This window comes from Quercus lobata, chromosome 9 (assembly GCF_001633185.2).
Source record: "Quercus lobata isolate SW786 chromosome 9, ValleyOak3.0 Primary Assembly, whole genome shotgun sequence".
NCBI lineage: Eukaryota > Viridiplantae > Streptophyta > Magnoliopsida > Fagales > Fagaceae > Quercus > Quercus lobata.
This window is the reverse complement of record NC_044912.1, coordinates 6,501,122-6,525,293: the sequence shown is the minus strand read 5'-3', so window position 1 is coordinate 6,525,293 and position 24,172 is coordinate 6,501,122. Positions and strand designations below refer to the sequence as shown.

General features: G+C 33.7%; 2 protein-coding genes across 5 annotated transcripts; both read left to right on the top strand.

Annotated features, from left to right (window-relative positions):
* Positions 1–620: 620 nt before the first annotated feature.
* Positions 621–4,784, top strand: LOC115958954 (WAT1-related protein At5g64700-like). 3 transcript variants are annotated; one of them, XM_031077237.1, is made up of 8 exons: positions 694–712; positions 901–1,133; positions 1,249–1,311; positions 2,874–2,990; positions 3,099–3,330; positions 3,533–3,691; positions 3,851–4,002; positions 4,133–4,784. In XM_031077237.1, exons 2-8 carry the CDS (start codon positions 934–936, stop codon positions 4,275–4,277), a joined length of 1,068 nt encoding a protein of 355 aa, XP_030933097.1. In that variant the 5' UTR covers positions 694–712; positions 901–933; the 3' UTR covers positions 4,278–4,784. The 3 variants fall into 3 exon arrangements, with proteins under 3 accessions (XP_030933098.1, XP_030933096.1, XP_030933097.1); XM_031077238.1 differs by having other exon boundaries at positions 621–1,133; positions 3,851–3,892; XM_031077236.1 differs by having other exon boundaries at positions 622–1,133.
* A 10,803-nt stretch (positions 4,785–15,587) lies between these two features.
* On the top strand, positions 15,588–20,104 carry LOC115960662 (uncharacterized calcium-binding protein At1g02270). Of its 2 annotated transcripts, none has more exons than XM_031079620.1 (10): positions 15,588–16,178; positions 16,396–16,500; positions 16,643–16,748; positions 17,645–17,865; positions 17,979–18,055; positions 18,158–18,266; positions 18,375–18,500; positions 18,604–18,714; positions 18,845–18,952; positions 19,322–20,104. In XM_031079620.1, the coding sequence occupies exons 1-10, from the start codon at positions 15,981–15,983 to the stop codon at positions 19,541–19,543; spliced, it is 1,383 nt and encodes a 460-aa protein (XP_030935480.1). In that variant the 5' UTR covers positions 15,588–15,980; the 3' UTR covers positions 19,544–20,104. The 2 variants fall into 2 exon arrangements, with proteins under 2 accessions (XP_030935480.1, XP_030935479.1); XM_031079619.1 differs by having other exon boundaries at positions 19,319–20,104.
* Positions 20,105–24,172: the final 4,068 nt, after the last annotated feature.

Sequence of the window (24,172 nt, the reverse complement as noted above, 5' to 3'; positions counted from 1 at the left end):
TAAAATTAATGAATTTTTTTTAGGCAAAAAAATAATGACTTTTATATGACAAAAAAGTCAATATTAAATATAAAAAAATAAATGCAACAACAATAAATTAAAGAGTATTTATATTTTTTTTTTAATGAATAGGACCATCACCTAAAAATTACTCAATATTTTAAAATTTTAACATTAAATAGAAGGGAGGCATTTTTGGAAAATCCCGAGATGCCATGGCTGCTCTGAGCCTCCCCTCCCAGTTCGAATTTAAATATTTTAGATTTTTTAGGATACCTTATTAATAGATTTCTTTAAATTTTAACAATTCATTTATGTTTTAAAGATTTATATTATATCATGTTAGTATTTCACTAACAAAAGTCTTAAAATAATAAAATAATATTGTAAACAAAATAATCAAAAATATTATTTGTGAAATGTTGACATGACAGAATTTAAACTTTATATTATAAATGAATGGTTAAGATTTAAAGAAATTTATTTATAGAGATTTAGAAGATGTGAATACCTCCCCTTCCTTCCGCGTATGGATATAGTATCAAAGACAAAGAGCGTGTAAAATGATGGTTAGAGAATATTTAGTTATTCACAAGATATATACAGAGGACAACACAAAGGCTTAAGCTAAAAACATGGTGGAGGAGTAGGTTCAGTGTCCAAAACTGAAAGAGAGCCTCTCCGAAACTCGAGCATATATAGCAAGTGCCAGGTAGTAACTCAAAAAACCAAAACAAAAAAGCCTTCTGTTACTTGCAACTCTAACAATCCTTGACCCTTTGGATTGTTTTCAATGCCCACAAGCATTAATTAATTTCTTTTCTTTCTCTCTCTGACCCCATTGCATTTCTTTTCTCATTTTTGTTATAACTTTTTTTTTTTTTTTTTTTTTGTTGAGAGAGAGAGAGAGAGAGAGATTGAGAAAAGAGAGAGATGGGTATGGGAAAGGTGAAGAAATTGTTTGCATCTTCAGAGGTAGCTATGGCTATGTTGCTGGTTCAAATTTTCACGACCGGTCTGCAAATACTGTCAAGAGTCATACTTAGCCAGGGAACGTTTATTTTTGCACTCATGACTTACCGTAATGTTGTTTCTGCTATTTGTGTTGCCCCTTTTGCGTTCTATTTCGAAAGGTTAGCTAGTCGTCCTTCTTTAATATTCCTTTGATAAATTTTGTGTGACATTCATTTTCACTATGTTTTGGTTGATAAATGATAATACTATGAATATGGTTCGGCATGGTTGCAGGGAAATCACAAAGAAGTTGAGCTGGTCAGTTTGGTTCTGGCTTTTTCTTAGCGCCTTAACTGGGTTAGTATTACCATTTGAGACTAAAGTGGGTGCCTTTTGATACTTATAGAATTGCATGAAACTCTATGTTCAACAATCACTCATTTTCTATCTCAAAAAACAATGACTCTTACTCTGATGCAAACCCGTAAAAAGCAATTCCCAATATAACTACATCTAATGTATCATCTTCATTAAATTTATGACATATCTATAAGTTGACTATAGTATTGTCCACTAGAGCTTGGCCACCTTGTATATGTAAGGGAGGTCACGGTAAATCATTTTCTTGCAAATCAGATGGTTGTGATTGAGATTGGTGAGGAGATGTATTCAATGCTTGGAGGTTGAAGACGAGAGCTAATGCTAGGATGGTAATTATGCTTAGACAATTCCGGAGCAGTGTTTCTGACTCTCACAAAGGGCGTGGACTCCACATGTGGGTCCCACCATGGAGCCCACTCCCTTTGTGAGAGCCCAAGCACTATTCCAGGACTACCTAAATTTTTTTCTAAGTGAAATTCAAGAGAAGCATGGTCTGTATATTCATATATGTCATCTTTTAAATTTTTTACAAAAGATAAAATAAAATTATTTGCTGCCATTTAACAAATTTAAAAACTAGAAATGTTCTTTTAATTCATTCTTGCAGTGGTCCATCACAAACCAACCCCCCCCCCCCCCCCCCCCCACAAAAATAGATAAAAAATTTTAATTCACGTTTTCCCCTTCCCTTTGAAGTGACATTTTTCCTTATAAAAAAGGGTGGCCTTTTTATGTTGGTGGGTTTGGTTCTGGCTCTTAGCCATTCATTTTCATTCTGTTGATGGTAAGAAGTGTTGGTCAAGCTTTTATGATTTATATTCCCAAAGGAGAAAAAGATAAACAGCATGATTGTAATGGAGTTGGAAGTCATTGATTATTTGGGGGAAATATTCTTCTAAATGAGAGATAGACCGTAGGGAATTGCAAAAGCAATGAAAATGTTAAATGCCTCCTTACTTTGTGATTTATGTGGTACGATAGGCACCTTCCATTTCATTTCAAAGGTCCTGTTGTGCTGCATATGGATCGTGAATTTCAAGCTCTTGCAGTCCCTAGTGCAAGATACCGATAGTAGTGGAATTTTTTAGATGGTTTGGGTCCATTGGAAATATACAAATTTAAAAATCTTATAGAATTTGGGATGAATAGTAGGTGGTGACAATTTGTGTTTATGTGTCATGTCGACTCATAAGTATTCAATTATATAGATAGATAAGAACACAACACATTTATTAATCGTGTAAGAATTATGTGTCAGGATCTTTTGATTCTTAAATGATATATTTATTAGATTCGGTCAATATTACCTAACATGACCCCATTTGATAAATAAGTCATGCAATCAAGTTAACATGTTTACGTTACTCAAATAATTTGGTTTAGACCCAGCATAGAATCATTTGCTTTAGACCATTCTAAAAGTGAGTCAAGTTTTACCTATTCTAATTGATAAACTAATGCTGACTTCTTGAGTCTTTTTTTTTTTTTTTTTTGTTCTTCTCCCATTATGTATATTTTTTTGTATAAAAAAAATACAGAATATCAATGGCTATGGGACTGTTCTATTATGGTCTTCGAGACACCAACGCTACATATGCCATCAGCTTCCTCAACTTGATTCCAATGGTTACCTTTGTCTTCTCCGTAATCACAGGGTATAGTATACTGATCATCAATTGAACTTATCGTAGTAGCCAGACTTGAAATTTCAGTCTATAATCACCAAAGCAATATGACAAGATTTTGTTTTTGAATGGTTGTAGTATAGAGAAACTAGGACTGAATACAAAGGCAGGCAAGATGAAGATTCTGGGGGCAACTTTTTCTGTGGCAGGAGCACTAATTGCTTGTCTTTATGAAGGAAAAGCTCTCCATATTGGTCATCAAGGTCTTCACCATAGTGTTGCTCTGAAAACATCTATGGCTCATTGGGTCCAAGGCACTTTCATGTTGGTTGGCTGTTGCCTCTCCTATAGTGTGTGGTTCGTAGTTCAAGTATGTATCACATTACAATGTACAATCAATTTCTTTTCTTTTAGTGAGTAGTGAGTGACTGATGATGATATTAGTCTCTACTAGGATTCAACCAAAGATATGGGAAGCTCCATATCGATCTACTGGCCTTGATTTTAGATGATAGATATTTTCAAGTCTCATTCTTTTAACTTTACCATATCCTTTTTTTTTCCCCAAACAGGCTCAGTTGCTCAAAATTTTCCCATCAAAATACTGGGCAATAATGTTAGCATGTATCATAGCATCAATGCAATCAGCTGTAATAGGCCTATGCTTAAATAGACAGAAGGCTGCATGGAGCTTAGGGTGGAATCTGCAACTAATTACAATATTTTACTCTGTAAGTTTCCAGGCATAAACATTTCTACAGCAAATTTGCAATGGTATGTCTAATAATTTTCCTTTGTTAGACATCATTTTTATTTGAATATTGTTTTACATCTAATTGTTATTTTATACCCAGTTATGTTGACAATGACAATGCATTTTATTCGTCTAGGGAGCACTAGCCACAGCTGCAACATTCTGCTTAATTTCATGGGTAATTGCAATTCGAGGCCCCGTTTATGCCCCAATGTTCAATCCACTGTCACTAATTTTTGTGTCCATATTAGAAGCTCTCATACTCGGTGCAGAACTCAGACTAGGAATGTATGACTTGTTTTCTTTCAATTGAGCCAGAGATGCTACCTTTTGACAAGTTATTATGACTGTACATTTTCTTTGCATACCACTCAACATATATCAAATCAATCTCACTTTTATTGAATTATCAATGCAGGTTGCTAGGCACAATTTTGATCATTGTTGGGTTGTATTCCTTCTTGTGGGGTAAAAGGAAGGAGATGAAAAGCTTGCTTCAGGCAAAAAATGATACTGGTAGTGTAGTAGTACCCACAACCACAGATGAATCTGCAGTAGTGTAATCAACAGTTGTAATGACAAGTGCGCGCGCAGGGGGATGGGGGAGGAATGATAAATTAGATAAGGAAGTTTATCTATATTATCTATAACAGGAATGGAAAGTTATGTGCCCAAATGTAATACTGTGCTAGTAATTGCTAAGTGCAACTATTTTCAAACACAAGTGGGATTATGAAAATCAACTTTGGATGGTGATAGGTCTAGAATTAATTGGGATTTTGAGGTTGTCTGGTAAGCAAAAATATTTAGTAGATACAAAAGGTTCTCCTGTGTTTGTAGCTTTTATGCACAGTGATCTACTCATGGGCTGATGAGTTTTGCAAATACCTTAGGCCCATCTACAAGGTTTTCCCATTCAACCAAAATAGATAAGACAAATCCTCTTTTGCCTTCCAATCCACGTCTCTTAAATTTTCGTTAAGAAAAAGTACACATGGGCTTTGTCTATGTATGTGGGCTTTGACTAATTTTTCAAAATAAATATTTTGATAGACCCATAATTGTGAAAAGTGTCATCAATAGTTTTTAATTTCAAAATTAAGATCGAAAAAATTACTATTTGCTCAAGGTATTTTCCGTTTAATTGGTCTAAAGTTTCAATGTTTTAACTAAACTATTCATTGTGTATGTGAGAAATCCAAGAGACCAATTTTTTCTAGCCAAACAAGATTGAAGTCATTAACATTTTTATTTCTCAGCCTATGTTGTGAGTTGTGACACACCCCTTGATGTTGTACAATTAAGTTTTAAGCAAAAATTAGATTTATATAGGATTTCTCGACTTGCCACGATTTGGTTGGGTGGAAAATGGAGGATGCAGCCTAGTTATATAAATAATAATAAATAAATAAAAGAGCAAATATGCAATAATTATTGTTAGTAAGCTATAAGAGATTTTTTTTTTTTTTTTTTAATATTTATAATTTTGTTATTACAAATGGAGAATGGAGCATTCGAACTTTGGTTTTCCTCATAAAGAAGATCAGGCCATTGAACAATTTGAGTTACAAGTTCTTGGTGAAGTTTCATGGTTTGAAGTTTAATATAACTGTGACGTACTTAATGTTGTTAGGAATCGGTAGACATATGATGCAATCTGGAGGGTGATTTGAATGTAGTGTACCATATTACGACGTTTTTCTAATAATGATGATAATGGTATGCTGCCAATGCAGGCAGAATTATCATCTGCTTTTACAGCAAGGTCTGTGGGCAAAGTCTATAACTGAACCTGACTTTTATTGAATAGAAATATCATATAGGTTGGCTTTGTGAGGTCTATACCCTACACACATTCTTAATTTTTGGGATTAGGTTTGCATGGGGGCATGGTGCACTCAGATGTAAATACTATATACCAATATATAAGAACTTAGGTTTTCCCCCCATCTCAACTTGAAATTTACTGCTCATATCTGATTAGTGATAAGGAAAGCAATTTGGTTCAAGAAGTTGTTAGATGAGCATGCCTAAACAAATTAGAGAAGATGGATGGCATGATATATCTGCATCAGCTTATTGAACCAAACTATGCTTGAACCGCGACGATATGAGTTTCAGTCAGCTAATTAACTATAATTTCAAGAAACTTTTGTTTTGGTAAGTATAACTTCCAAGTCTTCAAGTAACATTTTTTTGGGTCAGATAATTTCAAGTGACATACTATCAGTTGATATTCATAGACTAGGATTGGGCATCTGCCTATCTTTGCCTTTTGCCAGCCAAATTTTTATGGTATACATTATCCATAAATGACATCTGAACTGCTAATAGAAGAGAAATTGTGACTTGATTCAATCCACAGGTACGTGTTAGGATGTGAATTTCATACATTATCTCATCTAACAACTGCTTGCTTATTTAAGTGTTTCTTGAAGAGGGATTGCCTTATTATCATACATTGCAAAAGCTCCTCTCAGTTACTAACATTTGAGTTCTAAATTCAAATTGATGCTCAAAGTGAACAACAAAACGAACTATACTGCAATTAGCAAATGTATGATCAGGTGGTGGGAGAAAGAAAAATAAAAAGGAAACCATATCATTGCCTTTTCTTCCTTCAAGAAAATTGATAACAGAACTGAGAATAAGAAGGCAAAGAAAGTTCTTCACTTTATGAACTAATCATATGGCAGTTCATCAAACATATAAAGAAACAATTTCTTTGATTCCTCTAAGGGTAGAGAGTCAATTTAGCTCATTCTTGCAGAAGCAAGACTGAGAAATGCATCTCTAATACTCTCATGAATCTCTGATGAGTTGAGAGCAATGTAACAGTACACTAACTCCTCTATATCTTTCCAGTTTGAGACTCCCACATACTGAATCATCTCCAAAATCGATTCCCTCATATCCAAAAATGGATTTGTAGAGTACTTAACTGCACAGACACTACCTGCAAAAACACCACAGACATCATCAGGCAAGCTAGCTGAAAAGCTAATTCTGTTCCGTTTACGCGAAATTCTCTTCTTTTGCTTCTTGTTGAGTTCCTCCGCGACATCCATGTCCAGCTGCTGCAAAAGCACCAAAACAATATTGTTTATGTACCAATAAACACAACCATCATTGTATATTTGTATGTGATCCGTAAATGTGTTTGTGTGTGCTAGTTTCTATAGTAGTTACAAGTTAGGTGAGTTAAGGAATTAAGGGTGTATGAATTTGTAAGCACTTGGACAGACAGGACAGTGGGTCTACATGAGTGAAAATGTGGCTAGGAAAGCAATTGCTAGCTGGAGCGTTGAATAGTAATAATGCCAAGCCAATAAGCCATGAATGCACCTCTGCTTCCTGTGACTCTGTGAGGGTGTACGGACGTGGGTGCCATATGAAATTTCATGTGAGAGGTGTTAAAAGGACTCAAATGCTTCATTTATAGATCGCTAGCTCCCTCAAAAAATCAACTTGGTAAGATTAACAACATTGTAAATATTTTATATACTATTCAATCATACAATACAAGCATAGAAAGAGGTATAGTTAAATGATCAGTTAGCAATGGCATTAAGTGCATAATTAAAGCTAAAGTTTTTGGTCCGCCTTAAGTCAGCTAACTCTGAATGGCCATCAAGAGTCTTATAAGTCAATTGACAGTTTTTGGTGTAAGAGTACTCACAGCAGTGATGCTATATAGGTATAATGCTAAAATTTAGCTCCACAAACACAAAAAAGTTGCTGCAGCAGTGGAGCTAAATCTAAAAATTTTAGCTCCACTGTTCATCAAAGCCAAAAAAAAATATATTATTTTATTCTTTCCCATCTGTTAAAAAATTACTTAATTCTCTATCACTCCGTGCTTTTCTCTCTCTCTCTCTCAGTTACTGAACTCTCATCCTCTCCCAAAACTCTCTCAATCTCTCAAGCTCTCATCTTCTCATAGTTACTCTCCTCTCACCGTCCCAAGCCACCGATCGCCGATCGCCTCACTGTCCCAAGCCGCTGATCGCCTCACCGTCCCAAGCCACCGATCGCCGATCGCCTCACCGTCCCAAGCCGCCGATCGTCTCACCGTCCCAAGCCGCCAATCGCCTCACCGTCCCAAGCCACCGATCGCCGATTGCCTCACCGTCCCAAGCTACCGATTGCTTCACCGTCACTCTTCTCTCTGCCGACCCAGCTCACCGACCCACCCCTTCTACCGACCCAACTCGCCGACATTGTGCTTGTTTGTGATTGATGATTGTTGATTTTGTTTGTGATTGTTGATTTTGTTTGGTCTGGGTTGAGGAAAAAAAATTGGAGATTTGGGTTTTTTTTTTTTTTTTTTTTTTTTTCCTGCTGTGGACTGGTGGTGGTGGTGGTGGTGGTGTTGGTGGTGGTTGTGGCTGACTGTATAGGCGGTTGATTTTGTTACTGTGAATTTTTTTTTTTATTAGGATATATTATTTTATTGTAGTGGTTATATTATTTTATTGTGATGTTTATATTATTTTATTGTGTTGAAAACTAAAATAGATTCACTGTTGCAGCATGTGTGTAGGTAAAATAAATAAAGTAACTTTTGATAGAGCTAAATTGCTAAATTTTTAGCTCCACTGCTGTGGATGCTCTAATGTGTCCTTATTCAAATTCCTCCTCAGCCAATTATAAAAATAGAAAGAAAGAAAAAACAAAAAAAACAAAAAAAAAAAAAATTAGACCGACAGTTGTGGAAAAAAGGCGCAGCCGACACCCCTCTTTTTGGTAGTTTTGGCCCTTTTGGGAGTTTGTTAGGTAAGAGTAAGGTTAAGGTGTCTCTTGGGTTTTTTTATTTTTTATATTTTTTATTATTATCTAGTATTAAATCAATGATGCATGTACTTAACTTGAAACAAAACTACCTTAAATATTCAGGGACTTGATATTAAAAACGAAAAGTGAAAAAAACCAGGAAATTTATATTGTTGGAGAGTCACTTGCAATTAGTTCCAAGTTGCAAGAATAGTATTGTATCAACTATCAATTAGTTCATCTTATAGTATTTGACAAAGAAACAAACAATCCATTTGATTAAATATTGGAAATGGACGTGTCTTCAACAACCCCTCCTCCTTTTTGCCTAGAGAAAAACCAGCATTAAGAGCCCCAGATGCTTCTTTGTCTCTGGGCCCAGAGACACCACAGCTTTTGGCAGATCTGCATAGCCAAATTAAATTAATATGATGGCAAATCTCATCTCCTCTATTATTGCTTTCAGCCTAAAAAAGCATTGCCCAATTTTGTTAAAATTACTCCCATCACTTTAATCTGTTAGCCTCCTCTAAACCATGCCTTAGTTCATTCTTTATTACTTGTTAGTTGTTACCATTCTGCCTTGCACTGCTGAAATAAAACTGTACATAATTATATATAGTGTTCAAGAATAATAAATATATTAGAATTCAGCACTAAATTAATATATGAAAAATTAACTGATATGTTCAATATTAACAAAAAATAAACATAAAAAAAATATACAAAGATTGTTTCTTATTCTATTCTAACTCACACCTATCAAGATGGAATTTGAAATTCTATTAAATTTGAAAAATCATCTATGATTAATTTTATATATATATATATATATATATATTATCTCTATACTTAAAGGTTAGCCTAGTTTTCTAAAATAAAATTATGCTGTCACAGTCTAACACTTCATTCCAAATTAAAAATAAATAAATAAAGCCTTGAGTACCCAAAAAAAAAAAAAAAAAAGGCAAAAATACATGTAGGGACACGATTCCTTTGCGGCCCATTAACATTTTTGGGCTCACACACGAAAGATCCCTCACAATATGATTTGTAGAGAATGGGCTGGAAAAGCTTGGGTTTGGTCGCAGGGCGATGTTCCGATCCTGATTTTGGAGGGATTCCTATAGGAAAAGGAGTTGGGCTTGAACATTTAAGCCCTAAGGCGTCGCACCCTATGGGATGGGACTCCTCGGAGCTGATCCGAGGACCATTGAGGCCTTATCCCGGTTACCCAACGACGGACTTTCTTCAGTGAGGTCCGGTGTTGTTGAGAGGTTTTCCCCCATGTAGTCTTTCTTTTTCGGAGGTGGGATGGATCCCCCTTTAGATTTACTTACTTTCTTCTTTTATACTCGTCTGTGTTAATTGTCCTTCGTCTACGTGTAGGGTCAATCTTTACAAGACTGATATTTGTCCCATCAGTCTAATCCCAGAATTGTTGGGGATGGTTGATAAGGCTGCAGAGTACAGCTCTGTCAGGTGTTGGGTCTTATCTGGAAGGGTAGTAAGGATAACTTCCCCAAGATATTTTGGATCTCCTTACAAATTCGTCTCTATACCAGTTTTACCCCTTTATTCCGGTGGGATTCAGGATCTGCCGAGGACTGAACTGTCCTCGGCTACCTCCCAAAATTGTTTTGTGCTCTGTATTGTAGAGTTTGGGCCACAGTTCTCCTCGGCTCGGGCCTTTGGACTCTCTAAGGGCAAATGGGCCTGGTCCATGAATTATTGGGCCCCACAATACATTTTTGGTCCTTTATATTTTGGGCGTGTTTTAATTTTCATCCCTATGTTTTAAAAGTGTTCAATTTGGTCCAAAATTGAATTGTTATAAAACATATGGACCAAAATGAAAATACTCCCAATATATATGGACCAAAAAGATATATTTGCCAAAAATAAAAAAAAGATGATTGATGATGACGACTATATGAGAGAAAAAATCTAATTTTGAGAAAATTTAAAAATAAAATAATTTGACATGAAATGGCACTTTCAATATGATTCTATCATATTAATCATGATGTACTGTTTTCTTCTTCTTAATTAATTGAAGTCGTTCGCATCCAAAAAAAAAAATGATTCTATCAAAACTACATGACAAATTAGGTTACGAAAACAACACCCAAAACAAAACAAAATATCCACTTTCTTAACCATATCAATACCCAAACACAGACAATTATATTTTTTTTTTTTTTTTTTTTTTTTTTTTTTTTTTTTTTTTGGGTATAGCTAAACTTAGTGAGTCAGACAATTCAGGAAATTGTAGGGTTCAATCTATAATGAAGATGGGCAACCAAGCAACACTCAAATTAGCTGGAGGGTGTACCTTCATTTTTATGTACAGAGCGAGACACCAATCGATTTTTAGTGTAGGCGAAGATTGAACTTCAAATTTCTTATTCAATCATGAGAGACTTTACCAGTTGAGTTAACTGGAACCCACAAGTGTAGGTTAGTTAATCATTCTATTCTATATAAAAATTTAAATGGTCTAAGCTTCAATTTTATATTTAAATAAATAAATAAATATTATAATAATAATAATTACTATTATTATTATTATATTTTTTTGGAAAATTATTGAATACTCCGGGAGTACCATAAATGCGTACTCTCCCCTCTCACATGAATTGTATGTCTCATCATAAATTTAATTAGTGGAACCCACAGTTATGTGAGAAGGGAGAGTATGCATTTATTGTATTCCGAAAGTACCCAATAATTACCCTATGATCTAAAAGTAGTTTCGTCATTAACCACATCGATGATTATTTCAAAAAAAAAAAAAAATTAACCACATCGATGATACTTACAAAAAGTCATATATAAACACATTTCCACCTCAACAAACTGGCAATACCCATTCATTTTTTATACAAGAGTATAAGACAGGGTAAGGAAATATTTGAACATTTCTGAAGTTTTACATTTGTTATTAATATTAACAGCTGATATGATCGAGGATTTAGCTTAAATTCTACACCAAACTAAACCATTTTGCAATAACAACTGGTCAATTGCGCTGTGCCATTCAATTCGATTGCCAAAAAAAAGCTCAAATTTCCACTTGTAGTTACAATTTGGTTTGGTTTGTGAAAGCAACACCATACGTCTTATTGACCTCTTCTCATGCGTACCTCACATGTACTTGAGTCGATAATTGGGAAAAAGTGAATTTAAATCCCGAATGTCTGAATTAGAAACATCTAAAGATATTAACGAGTTGAGCAATAAAATTTTTAGATTATTTTTAACAATTTGATTGACAATTTGTCTGACTTCTAAATAAGTAATCTTTCAATAACTTATTTTTCTGATTTAAAGCAAGTCAATATAGTCCATTCAATAACTTAATGGATGAAATTTACCACAAAAAAATAAAAATAAAAGCTCCATGGATGACATACTCATGACTCATATCTCCTACAAGCCTACTCTATCCTTAAAAACAAAAGTAGGCAATATGATGACATTAATTGCTCATTGAAGCTCCATTTGATAATATAGAATTTATTCTAATTTCTACATCACAAATTGGTTCATGTGTGGGTGTGGCCCAAATTGAAACTTCTAGTTGCAACTCACATTTTTCTTATTTAAAAAAAAAAATGGCTCACAATTATTTTTTTTTTTTTTAAAGAAAAAAATGGTTCACATTTGAATAGTGCAAAACCATGAGTGATGACCTCTCACATCAAAAGCCGGCCGAAAGTGGATAGCAAACTTCTAATGTGGCACCTCCTTTTATTAACTTTTACACTAATCATGTTTTGAACCTTCTTTTTCTTCTTTTTATAGATAGGATTTTTGGAATTTTGCTTCCATCTTTTGGAGTTGATAGGCAGTTAATTACTCTAGTCCTCACTCTTGTAGTCAACTCTCAAAGTTTTTGTTCTTGATTAAAATTTCATAAAATTCTTTGAACTAAAATACAATTGGGTGACTCTTAAGTCTTAACTACTCGCTTTTGGTCCCCATGCTTGACAAGAACCTACCAACCTCCAAAAGTGTATACAATAAATAAATAAATAAATAAATAAATAAATATATATATATATATATTTATTTATAGAAAAGAAAGAAGAGGAATATGGGATAAAGTTTAGTTACAAAATTAGTTGTAACCTAAAGGTACAATCTTACTCAATATCTTTTTATTGGAAGTGAATTTTAACAAATTCACCATTGGATTACATTTTTTTCTTATGTCCTCCATGTTTGCAAAATTTCTAGAAATTTATAAAGATCAATAATTATGTCATCAATAAATTTTTTAAATTGCAATTTTTTGTAGTTTAAAATTATGTATAAAATATAAGAATATAGATCATATAGTATAAATAATATCTGATTGATACAAAATTTGACATGTGTATTAAGAGCTTAAAGAAAATGCAATTGATCAACAGTTAGATTTTCTAAATATGTAGTAATGTTTATTTAATAGAGTAAGATTGTAGTCTTAGGCCACAACTAATTTTGTAACTAAACTGTGTCCAAAAATATGTAAGTATTTTTTTATTTTTTTTTATTTTTTGAGAAATTGTTTACTTTGAGAGTTCTTAGCACGGCAAAGTCATCACTTTCCATAATGAAATTACTACCTAATTTCCAACTCAATTACCTAGAAAAACATGGAAACATAGATACCGAATCAAAGTACTAACATTTAGTACTGTAGTTTTTTTTTGAGAAGGATGTAGTACTGTAGTTAGTTTGCAAATCTCAACTAACCGTGCTACTTAAAATGTTAATAATGCCAGCGCTTTACCCATAAGACCCTAAGTTTCTTGGCGTCAACAACTAACTACCCAAATTATCTTAACCTAAGTAACAGGTGTTCCTAACATTAATAGAATTGGCTTGTAACTCATGCATACACATAAATGCATTTAAAAATAAACATATTTTTTACCATAAAAATAAACATAATTAATCAAATTATTAGAAAAAATAAACATAATTAGATGTATGTTAAAATTTTTGCCAAATTTTAATGCCACTTATGATTATTTTTATTCTAATTTTTATTAAGATATATCGTGTGGTGATTTTTGTTGAGCAGGTATATCGTTGGTTTTTTTTTTTAAGTACATTAATATTGGATTCTTAGTATTTTTCTTTGGTTAGTGAGTTCCAGGTAGCTCATTTAGTAAAGTCTCTGATAGTTTAATAAGAGATCTGGGGTTCATTCTCCGCCTACACCAAAAAATGATTGGTGTCTTGGTCTAATGATAAAAAGCTATCATTAAGAACAAACGTAATAGGTTGAAATTTTCTATAATAAAAAAATTTAAAAAAAAAAATTCATCATTAACTCACTTAACACAGAGATTACAAAACTTAAGGTTACAAAACTTAAGGTCTACAATTGAAATCCAATTTAGAATCTGATTAAGTTTTTTCTCATAATTTTTTTTTTCATATATAGTTAAAACTTAAAAACAAAGAGATACTAAAAGCTTATACTAATCCATTTTGTATAGTAAAAGTTTATTCTAAGTATCAAAAATTGATATCATTAACAAACAAAATAAGAAGAACTTTGCTAACATTGTATGGACTGAGAATTGAGAATCTGATTCTCTCAGCAACAAAGTACCGCACGATGTATAAACTATCAAAAAAAATGTACGAGCAGACATGAGTGGATCATGGATTTCCAATGCTTTATAATCATCATCACGTTGTAGGCAGTAGGCACCCCATCGATTTGTTTTCACTTTCGGCAGAGAAAAGAGAGATCTAAATTCTGTGGGTCCTCAAGTATTGCCACCCCCAATTTGATTAATCCTATTGACACGTACCATTCGAGATGGATTCTAAGCCCTTATTTGGAAGGAGAGAAAAAAATTGAACGGAAAGAATAATTTTAGAATTTTTTTTTTTTATTTTTCTTATTTGAGATTTTTAATGGAGAGAATTATCCATTCTTTAGAAGTTTAAGTAGGAAAAAATGAAATTGATAGGATAGAAGATAGAACACTCATTTCTCTATATTTTCTCAAAACCTCAAATTTTCATTCCCCTCAAAATTTGGAGAAATAAGAGGGAATATGATAGGGTTTTATGAAATTTTCACTAAAACTTCCAAAATACTCTTATATATTCATTATTTTATTTTAAAATAAGGGTCTAATAGTTCTATTGTGATTAAATCATTTCATTTTTTTTCCTCTATGTTATTCCAAAACAAGTTTACTTACCATTCATTTCATTTTATTCATTTATGATTTACTCATTTAATTCTATTTCTTTATGAACTCACAAACGAAGTGTAAGTCCTAACCGTAGAAATCTATAACGAGTTCCAATTAACTCAAATCAAACTTTTTTTGTGTGGTCAAATTAGAGATTTAGAATTGAATTACATCAAAACAATAAGTAGTCTCTGTTTCTATGATATGGATGGGATTTGAACTTGATCCATTGTATGATGACAGGATACAATTTATATATATATATATATATAAAAAAACAGATATTATGTGATTATAGTGGGTTTCAATTGACTCAACTAACAACTTTTTTTCATCGAGGAATAAGGGTTTTAGATTTGCGTCAAACCAACAAGTAGTAACAAGTAGTCTATGATATAGATGGGAATCAAAGTCGATCCAATGTATGATGACAACATTCATACAATAAAATAATGGATATTATGAGAATTTTTGTGCAGAATTTATAACGTAATTCAAAGGTATAGATAAAAAGCCAGGAAACCCATGCGTTCGTTGCAAGCAGAAGCATAGAAAAGAAAAGAGTGGGAGAGTCAAAAATTAGCCTAAGAGCCCCTTTCCAATAAATATAAACCGAATTATGCGCGTATATTCCATGTCATCATATATTTTTGAGGGAGCAATGCTTGGGACATTAAAAAAAATCTACAATTATAAGTAGTAGAGTATGAAGTTATTATTTTGACTTCACCGTTCACAACTTATCACGTGGTGAGTTACGAAAAAAGTTGTAACTTTTTTATTTTTGTCCCTCCCATTTTCCTTTTTGAGCAGCTAGAAACACCAACTATTCCTGAATTCTATAAATACGCAACAAACACAAACATGTAGAGCACACACAACATAGGCAATTAGCAAAGAGACAACGTAAAATACGTAGAATTATAAGAGGACAACAACTACCACGAGGTTGTTCTTTTAATCTCTCTCTCTCTCTTCCCAAAACTTAACACCGCCGCAACCGGTCATTTCCGCTTCGATCTCCCTTCCCTAAACATCCTTCTCCCACCGGCTACACTTCCCATTCCCCTTCTTCCTCTTCAAACAACAAAGCAGCCTTGAAGGAAAAAAACAGAGGGTTCCATGTTTCTGTTACATCCAAAAACCACCAAACCCCATCATTGTCTTTCACAATCAAAACTGACCCATTGTTTTGTTTGAGAAAAGGAACAAAACCCATCTTTAAAGTTTGTATTTTTCTTTGGTGGGTGATTGAAAGAAACTGTTTTTAATTTCCCTATCTATATGTGTGTGTATATTGGTGAGAGAAGAGAAATGAGGAAGGATTGTAGGAGGGTCAGTAAAATGAAGGGACGGATTTCAAAGATAGGGAGCTATGCAATTTCTTCTTCTATTAGAGACCAACAGCAACACCAACAGCCTTGTATTACTTGCACCACTTTCAACATCCTTGCCCCAATCTACAAGCGCCTCAACCGTGAGGTACCCTTTTGTTATTTTTTTTCATATGTAGTTTGAATTTGCTCATGTTTCAATTACTTTTAGATGCTTGTTTCTATGTTTTATTTGATCTGGTATTTACATTTTCTTGAGCATAGTATGTTCAATTACTTTTGTGGGTAATGGTAGTTTTGCTTTCAATGTTTGTTTCTGTGTTTTATTTGATTCGGTATTCATTCACTTTCAATGTTTGAAGCAGGATCCTAGTTGCCGTGAAAGCGATTACAGAGCGTATTGGTTGGCCAGGAATCGTAGCATATTGGATTCATTGATATATGAGAGATCTTCTATCATTTGTCTTCAGGTTTGTTTTTGCTTAACACCCACTTTTTTTTGGGAAAATTGATATCTTTCTTTGATGGATTTCAATGGATTTGGATGAAAGAATAAACTAGTTTCTTAATGGGTATATGCTAATATGGTGGTTTGGTATGTTGGTGGCACAGGAATTCTGGGTTGGAAATGAAGAGCTTGTTAATTTGTATGAAAAGAGACTTGGTGATGCCGGATATGTTAATTTCAAGCTTGGACGGACGAACAACCGCGGTGATGGTATTCTCTTTAAAACCCATTTTAGATTTATCAAGTTGCCATTGGGTCCTGATATAAGTTGTTTTCCCACAAACAAATTATTGAAAGATTCCTTGTTTTGACACTGTACATATTTAGACTGCATAAAACTAGTAGAAATTGAACTTAATTAGGCTTGTTTTGAATGTAAAAGTTTCCGATCAGATATGCATACTGATTATTTGGAAATTTTTGTTGTGTATATAATGTTTCCCATCATCAGTTGCCTAATGGTCTGGTTTGTTGGATTCAGGAAAGATGGAAAGAAACATGCAACCTTACAATAGTGTGGTTAAAATGGGAATGAGCATTGTGAATTTAAGGGAAAAGCCATTTTATTCTAGAGATCTGTTAGAAAGGAAACTGTGCTTCCTATTTTTTGATGTTGACACTATTTTTTGCTCCTTTCTTTGTAGAAATTTTGGTAATTAGTCAACATAAGTGAAGAAACCGGGTTAAAAATAAAGACTTTGTAAATGGAAGAGAGGATGAGCTCCACCTGACCATACAGTTGCCTTGTTGGAGAGTGTGGGGTAATCCTTTTTAACAGATGAGTTCCGCCTACCATACAGTTTTCATGTCGAAGAGAGTGGGATGGGCCTTTTTAACAGACTCATCATTATTGTTGGTCTTTTCTGATCTTTCTTATATGTGATTGTATTTGGCACCCAATAGAAGTATCTGTCTAATTTCAGCTATACATTAAAATTTCTGAAGAGAGAGAGGGTAAAGTTGAGTATTTGTTATATATATATTAGTGGTAAATAAACCACCTCATTTATGAATGAGTATATGCTGCTGATTTTTCCACCCATTTAACCTGAGTCAATGCATTCATGGTTCATACCAATTTACGGTGTTTCTGTTGGATTTTATAGGTCTGCTGACTGCGGTGCGTAAGGATCATTTTAAAGTTCTTAACTATCGTGAGTTTCTTTTCAATGATTTTGGAGACCGTGTGGCTCAGTTGTTACATGTTGAAATAGCTGCCCCATTCTCACAATGTCGAACCAATGATATCCGGCAAGAAATTCTCATTGTGAATACCCACTTGTTATTTCCTCATGATTCAAGTCTGTGTATTGTACGATTGCACCAGGTAATTCATTTTCAATTTTATATTCCTCTGTGTATGTATACCGTAAATATTTCATTTTAGTCATTTTCCATGATGCCTTGCCTTGATCGTATCTTATACATCTCTCATTGTAGGTCTACAAAATACTGCAATACGTGGAATCTTATCAGAAAGAGAATGATCTTAATCCCATGCCAATTATACTCTGTGGGTGAGTTTACATGCATCTTCTGTTTTGAGAGGCTTATATTGCTCTGTTGTTTTCACTGTTCTATTATACTCATATGCTTCTTGTGATTTGTACTCACTGTAGTGACTGGAATGGAAGCAAACGTGGACATGTTTACAAGTTCCTTCGATCCCAGGGATTTGTGTCATCATATGATACTGCTCATCAATATGCTGATGCAGATGCACAAAAGGTCAATCTTTACTTCACTTCAAAAATTTCATTCCCTTGTGCCAGAAGATCTGTTTAGTGCTTGTATTTGCTTTTCACATTCCTGATCTCTTTCTTATTCTGAATGCAGTGGGTTAGCCACCGAAATCATCGGGGGAACATATGTGGAGTTGATTTCATATGGCTTCTTAATCCAAACAGATATCGGAAACTACTAAAAACAAGTTGGAGTGAAGCAGTATTTGCCATGTTCAAGGTCAGTTACTTCATTTTTCAGCCTTAACTTTGTTTAGACATTGTTGTGATACTTTGCAGATGTTTCCTTCTGCATTCTGATGGTTGATCTTTCCAATTTTCAGTATCTACTACGGAGAGCATCACTGACAGAAAATGATGCATTTGCCTTTCTGAAGGCTGACAACCATGGTGATTACATTAACTACTCAGGTTTCTGTGAAGCACTTAGACAGGTACAGTATAATTATTGGAGGAGGATTGGTGGACATGATTAACTTTTCACATATATATTGGTTTCTAAGAAAAATTAACCTTTGTTTCAGAGCTCGAGTTCTCTAATACTGTATTGTCATTTCATTGCAGCTTAATTTAATTGGCCATTGCAATGGACTTAGTGTTGAGGAGTCAAAGGAATTGTGGGATCAAGCGGACAAAGATGGAAATGGTGTTGTTGATTTAACAGAATTTCAGGTAAATTATGTTCAGTTGAAGTCATTGATTTAGCTCTCATCTATATGTAGATTCAGGGCATTCAAACAACACAACCAATTCTTTTGGTAGTAAAACATTTATAGGCTTTAGCAAAAGTCACACTCTGGGGTTTCAAGCTTTACATTTGAGCAAGACAATTTTGCTTGCTGATATCTATGCTGTTCATGTTATGGGATTGGATGGCTCAAAACTTGTGGCAGAAATATATATATATATATATATAGATTGTTATCAGATCATGTCTCCAGTTATAATATGGTCTCATGTATAGATCACAACCCCATTGGAAATTATTTTAGTTGATGTCAAATATATCTGTTCATGTTGTGAACTATGGCATTGCAGCAGCGAATTTGGAATTCTTCAGGGTCAGAGCAAAGAGAGGAAATTAGCCATGAGGCAAGGGGAATTCAGGAGCAAACCATTGGCTTCAGTATAAAAAATGCAGTTCTCTTCCCTCCTGAAGTGGAGAAAGGAACGTGGCCTGAAGACTACTCACTTTCTGATCATGCACGACTGACTGTGGTGTTCTCACCAATAAGGATGCCATGCTCTCAGTCGTTATCCTGACAAACCTCAGGTGTAAAAGAACTTAGATGTAAAACTTGTACAGAAGGATCCCAAAAAAGGTAGGGGAAAGCTCGGGGGCTAAAGATTGATGGATTCCTGGAGCAAAGCCAACCATCAGAGTTTTTGGGCAGAAATATCTTGAGCTTTTTTAGGTGACAGGGCCATGTTAGATGATTCATGTGCCATTGTTGGACGGAAACATCGAGTTTTTTATAATCTTCAAGGAGCATCAGCGAAGTCACTAGGGTGAGACTTGCTGACCTACTTTTTCATTCAGGTACATCAAGATCCCTGTGCCTCGCAGTTGATAAAATGGGGCTAGCGTTCAACACTGTCCCGTTCTGTTCTGCCTTTTACTCTGTTTCCCCTTAGTTGGGAAAAAGAAATAGGAAAGAAACAAATCAGAGAAAGAACATTGAGACTTGAGGATATATATATATACGTATAAATATAGTTCGGTGGCAATCACCTTTTTGTAGCATGGTGAGATGCACCATACATTTAGCATCCTCTTGTATTTGGACTGCATTCAAGAAAAGTATACACATTTATTTTGTTATAGATTCTGGTCTAACAACAGATTTGATATACCAAATAGAAGATTGTACTTGTACATTGTGTCATGTCCACTTTATACCTATATTTCTACATGACGGATGCCTGAACCTTTCTTTTTTAGTTTGGGGAATGATATATTTTGCAAAGTATGAGAAGAGCCATTAAAACCAGATAGTGTTAGTACAAGTTCATGGTTAGTCTCTAAATTCAAAATAACAAAAAGCATCCTAATCTTGTCGTTTTTCTTGGAAAAGCATTTGGAAGGTAGAAGTTCTTATAAAAGTAGCTTTTTTTTTTTTATTTTTTTTTTTTATTTTTTTTTATTTTTTTTTTTATTGCTGATCTGGGAAAATTCTCATAACAAATTACTTACAAAGAAGAAACATTCTTGCCGTGGATTGATTTTTTTTTTTTTAATTTTTTTTTTTGTTTGTTGAGAAACAAGACATCCAATATTATTTAAACCAAGTTAGCCTTATCGGCTTGAAGTACATGGAAAACAAGTGGTGAAACATCCTCCATTTACACAACACAATTTGGAAAATTAATTGACAATCTAGCCAAACTATGATCATTTACTCTTTTATATTGGGATTTTTTATAGAGATCTATGGTCTTTAGGATTTAGGATTATGCTTATTTGGGTACAAAGAATTATGCCTAAAAGGGTATCTGATCAGTCGGTCTGTTAGAGAAAACAAAATCTATTTGAAACGGTTATAATAATCAAAACTGCATAACTTACAGTTTAGATTCTGTTTGTATGGCTTTTAGTGCCAAAAAAAAGTAAACAGACAACTATAAGATTTATAGTTCAATATTTAAAAAAAAAATTGGTTAATGAAAAGAACAGCTTGCGATCTGAAAGCACGTTTGGTAATTGTTTTCTTCTCAGTTGTTTTTTTATTAAAAACAGCTTTCTAATTCTTTAGGCCATGATAGACCAAAATGTGAAATGCGCATGTGATTTTAATATAAAGTTCATGTCTGTTATGTCTCTTTCTTTCTTTCTTTCTTTCTTTTTGTTAGGTGGCTATATTTAGTGGATTTAGTTATCTATGCACTATGGAATTTTTACCTCCATATTGTATATAGAGAGATAACATGCATATTCATACTTTCAAGTAGGACTGTCCACGGGTCGGTTTTGGCCTCAACCCGGACTCGACCCGCTCAGGTCAGGTGGAAGGAGAAAGGACCTGCAACTGACCACGAACCAACACGGGTCAAGTCGGATCAAGCCTAGGAAAGCCATCAGTCGATTCAGGCGGGTCAGATAAGGAGCAAAGGTGGCCGGATTTGAGTAGATCTAGGCTAGATCCAACCAAATATCACCAGATTTAAGCAAATTTAAGCGAGGAAGATAGTAGATCTTGGCCGGATTTGAGTGGATCTGAGTAAAGGGAGGCCAAACATGGCTAGATCAAACCTAAGGAGCGCCAAATTGTCGCCGAATCTAGGTAATTTTTGGTCGTCTTTGAGTGTTTGTTGGGTGGGTCGGGTGGCTAGGGTTTTTGAGGATGAAACTTGCCACTCAACCAGTCGGAGTCAGTTTTTGAGGGCTAAGACCCATCATCGACCACCAGAGATGTCAAATTTAGTTGTGATGAGTTAGTTTCGGTTGGGTTGGTCAGTTTTGTCAGGTCTCCAGTTTGCATGGTAAGCCCTACTTTCAAGGTGGGAGTTGTTTAAAGGGTTAAAGATATTACAAACATTCATCTCTTCACAATGTTATTAAAAAATGTCTTGACACTTTAAATGTATGATTTTCAGTATTAAAAATGATGTCTCATTATAAATCATGCCAGTAAGGGAATATAATGAGAGTATGTTGAGCATGTGAACAATTCATAACTTTTTTTTTTTTTTTAGACGAGAACTTGTTACAATCACTTGATTATTGAATTCGAAATTGAGAAGTTTATTGTTAACGACAAAGTTAAGAGTAACACAGTGAGCCATCGTACACTCTTAAATTAACTCATCAGCCTACTAAAGCAATAGCAACTTATAGGGATCAAATTGTGGATTTGATGTTTGTGAATTATAAACATCATTGACTGGTATGAGGATGAGTATTGTCTCTCTTAGAATTTAAATGCTTTTTTTTTTTTTTTTTTTTTTTTGTGTGTGTGCTTTTTAATGTAAGTATGATGTATGAACCTTTCATTATATAGCTCAATTTTGGTTTTCAGGCTATAGGTTGAGTGCTATACACAGTGCATTTGATTTAAAAGTCTTATGACTGTACTGATTTCAAAGTCCTCAAAAGCATTTGAATTACTTTAGATTCTTTGGTGATGATATCTACTTTTTGCAAGGTGATGAAAATTCCAATTCCTAATCCATCAGCAATATAGCTTTTGTCAAACACTATATCCTTGTCCCCCAAATCATGGTCCATCATGCAGTCATGCATGCTATATTAAAATGAGAAAAACAAATTTCCTGTATGGTCCACTATGATAAAGCAATTAAAGAACAAGATAAACTTAGGTTTGTCTTTTTCAAAATGATAAGGCAAGCAATACATTTATGCAAACTTCCTTTATATTTGGTGGGAATGCTCATAAATTTTCTTCAGGAGTAATATTTTATTTAGCAAAAAAATATGAAAGAAAGTAGAACTTTTCACTAGCTTTATAACTAGATAATTTTATGCTGCTTATTTAAGGTAAAAAGCCAAAGAATAAACAACTAGATAAATTTATGCTGCTTAAGGAGATGTTATATACAACTTCATGAATACCTTTAACTCTTCTTTTACTTTTTTTTGAGAAAATTTTTTGGAACCTTTTTCCTTTTTATGAGAACATTATTTTGAATGTAATGACATAGTATAATGATTTAATCACCCAGATTTAATCACCCATTTCAAAGGTATGATTGATTTAAAATTTGCTTTTTTGACCGCAATATTGCAGTGTGTTGCAAGAAATATATGGAGGAGTGAGTGATGAGTCATAAATGGACTCTCATCCATCCTTACTCTTCATGCTCCACTATTGTAATGATATGGAAAGTTGGGAACCATTTATTTGTTCCTGAATAAGGAAGCAAATTAAATATCTTTGTAATATATAAAGCTAAGTTGGTTTTCACTAGGAAAAAAAAACCATTTACTGTCCATTTTTCTAACCACTAACAAGTTCATCTTTTTGTTTATGAATTATGATCTTGAAACCACCAATTTTTTATTTTTATTTTTTTTTCATTCATAAAAACATGTTTTGAAAATTCATAAAAACCTCTAAGATTCCAAGCCTGATGCTGAGTTGAAGGAAACCATCACTATTCAGAATAAAGAAACAATAACAACTTATAATAATTAAATTAAAGAAATTTTATTTTTAACATACACCAAATATTGGCAAAGTTCCTTTTTATGAATTTAATAACAAAGTTGTAACTTGTAATAGTTCACTAGCTCCCTACAGAAACTGGGAGAAAAGTCTAATCAATGACATATATATACTTTAATAATTTAATGAGTTATGCTTTAATATCACCATTTTCAAGGGCATCATAGAATTAAAATTCTCTTTTTCTTTGGAAGAAAAGAATGCAAAAGAGATTCAAGAGTGAGTGATAACGAAAATTCTCATCCATGCTCTTATGCTCATCTCTAATTAATGGTGGAACAAACAAAAGCAAAAAAAGTCCTTAGTGCGCTACAAAATGTGGAAAACTAGAACTTTTTCCAAATTAAATTGATTGCTACATGAAACAAAAAATCAATGGAATTAGACTATCCTTAAAAGAGAAAGCAAAGCCAGAAAAGAGTCTTTAGATCTTTTTAAAAAGTGTGTGTGTGTGGTAGCATTAACTAAAATTGAAAGCTTTTAATTCACATAAAACATTTTTGTTGTCTTTTAGCTATAGAGTGAAGTTAACTACCGCACACTCTTGATGTGATGATGGTCACTCCACAAGTAAGGGCTGGGGTTCAAATCTTCAGGAAAAAATTTCACACATATACACTTAAATTAGATTAGAGTATAATTTCTATATTGTATAAAAAAAATTTTAAAAAGAAAAGAATGAAGTTAAGTTTTGGAGTTTCATAGAAAA

Coding starts and splice junctions, on each gene's coding strand:
- LOC115960662 (XM_031079619.1), top strand. CDS start 15,981: ATGTGTGTGTATATTGGTGAGAGAAGAGAAATGAGGAAGGATTGTAGG. Junction 16,501..16,642: donor CTTCTATCATTTGTCTTCAG/GTTTGTTTTTGC, acceptor TTGGTGGCACAG/GAATTCTGGGTTGGAAATGA. Junction 18,267..18,374: donor CTGATGCAGATGCACAAAAG/GTCAATCTTTAC, acceptor TTCTGAATGCAG/TGGGTTAGCCACCGAAATCA.
- LOC115958954 (XM_031077236.1), top strand. CDS start 934: ATGGGTATGGGAAAGGTGAAGAAATTGTTTGCATCTTCAGAGGTAGCT. Junction 3,331..3,532: donor GTGTGTGGTTCGTAGTTCAA/GTATGTATCACA, acceptor TTCCCCAAACAG/GCTCAGTTGCTCAAAATTTT. Junction 4,003..4,132: donor GCAGAACTCAGACTAGGAAT/GTATGACTTGTT, acceptor TTATCAATGCAG/GTTGCTAGGCACAATTTTGA.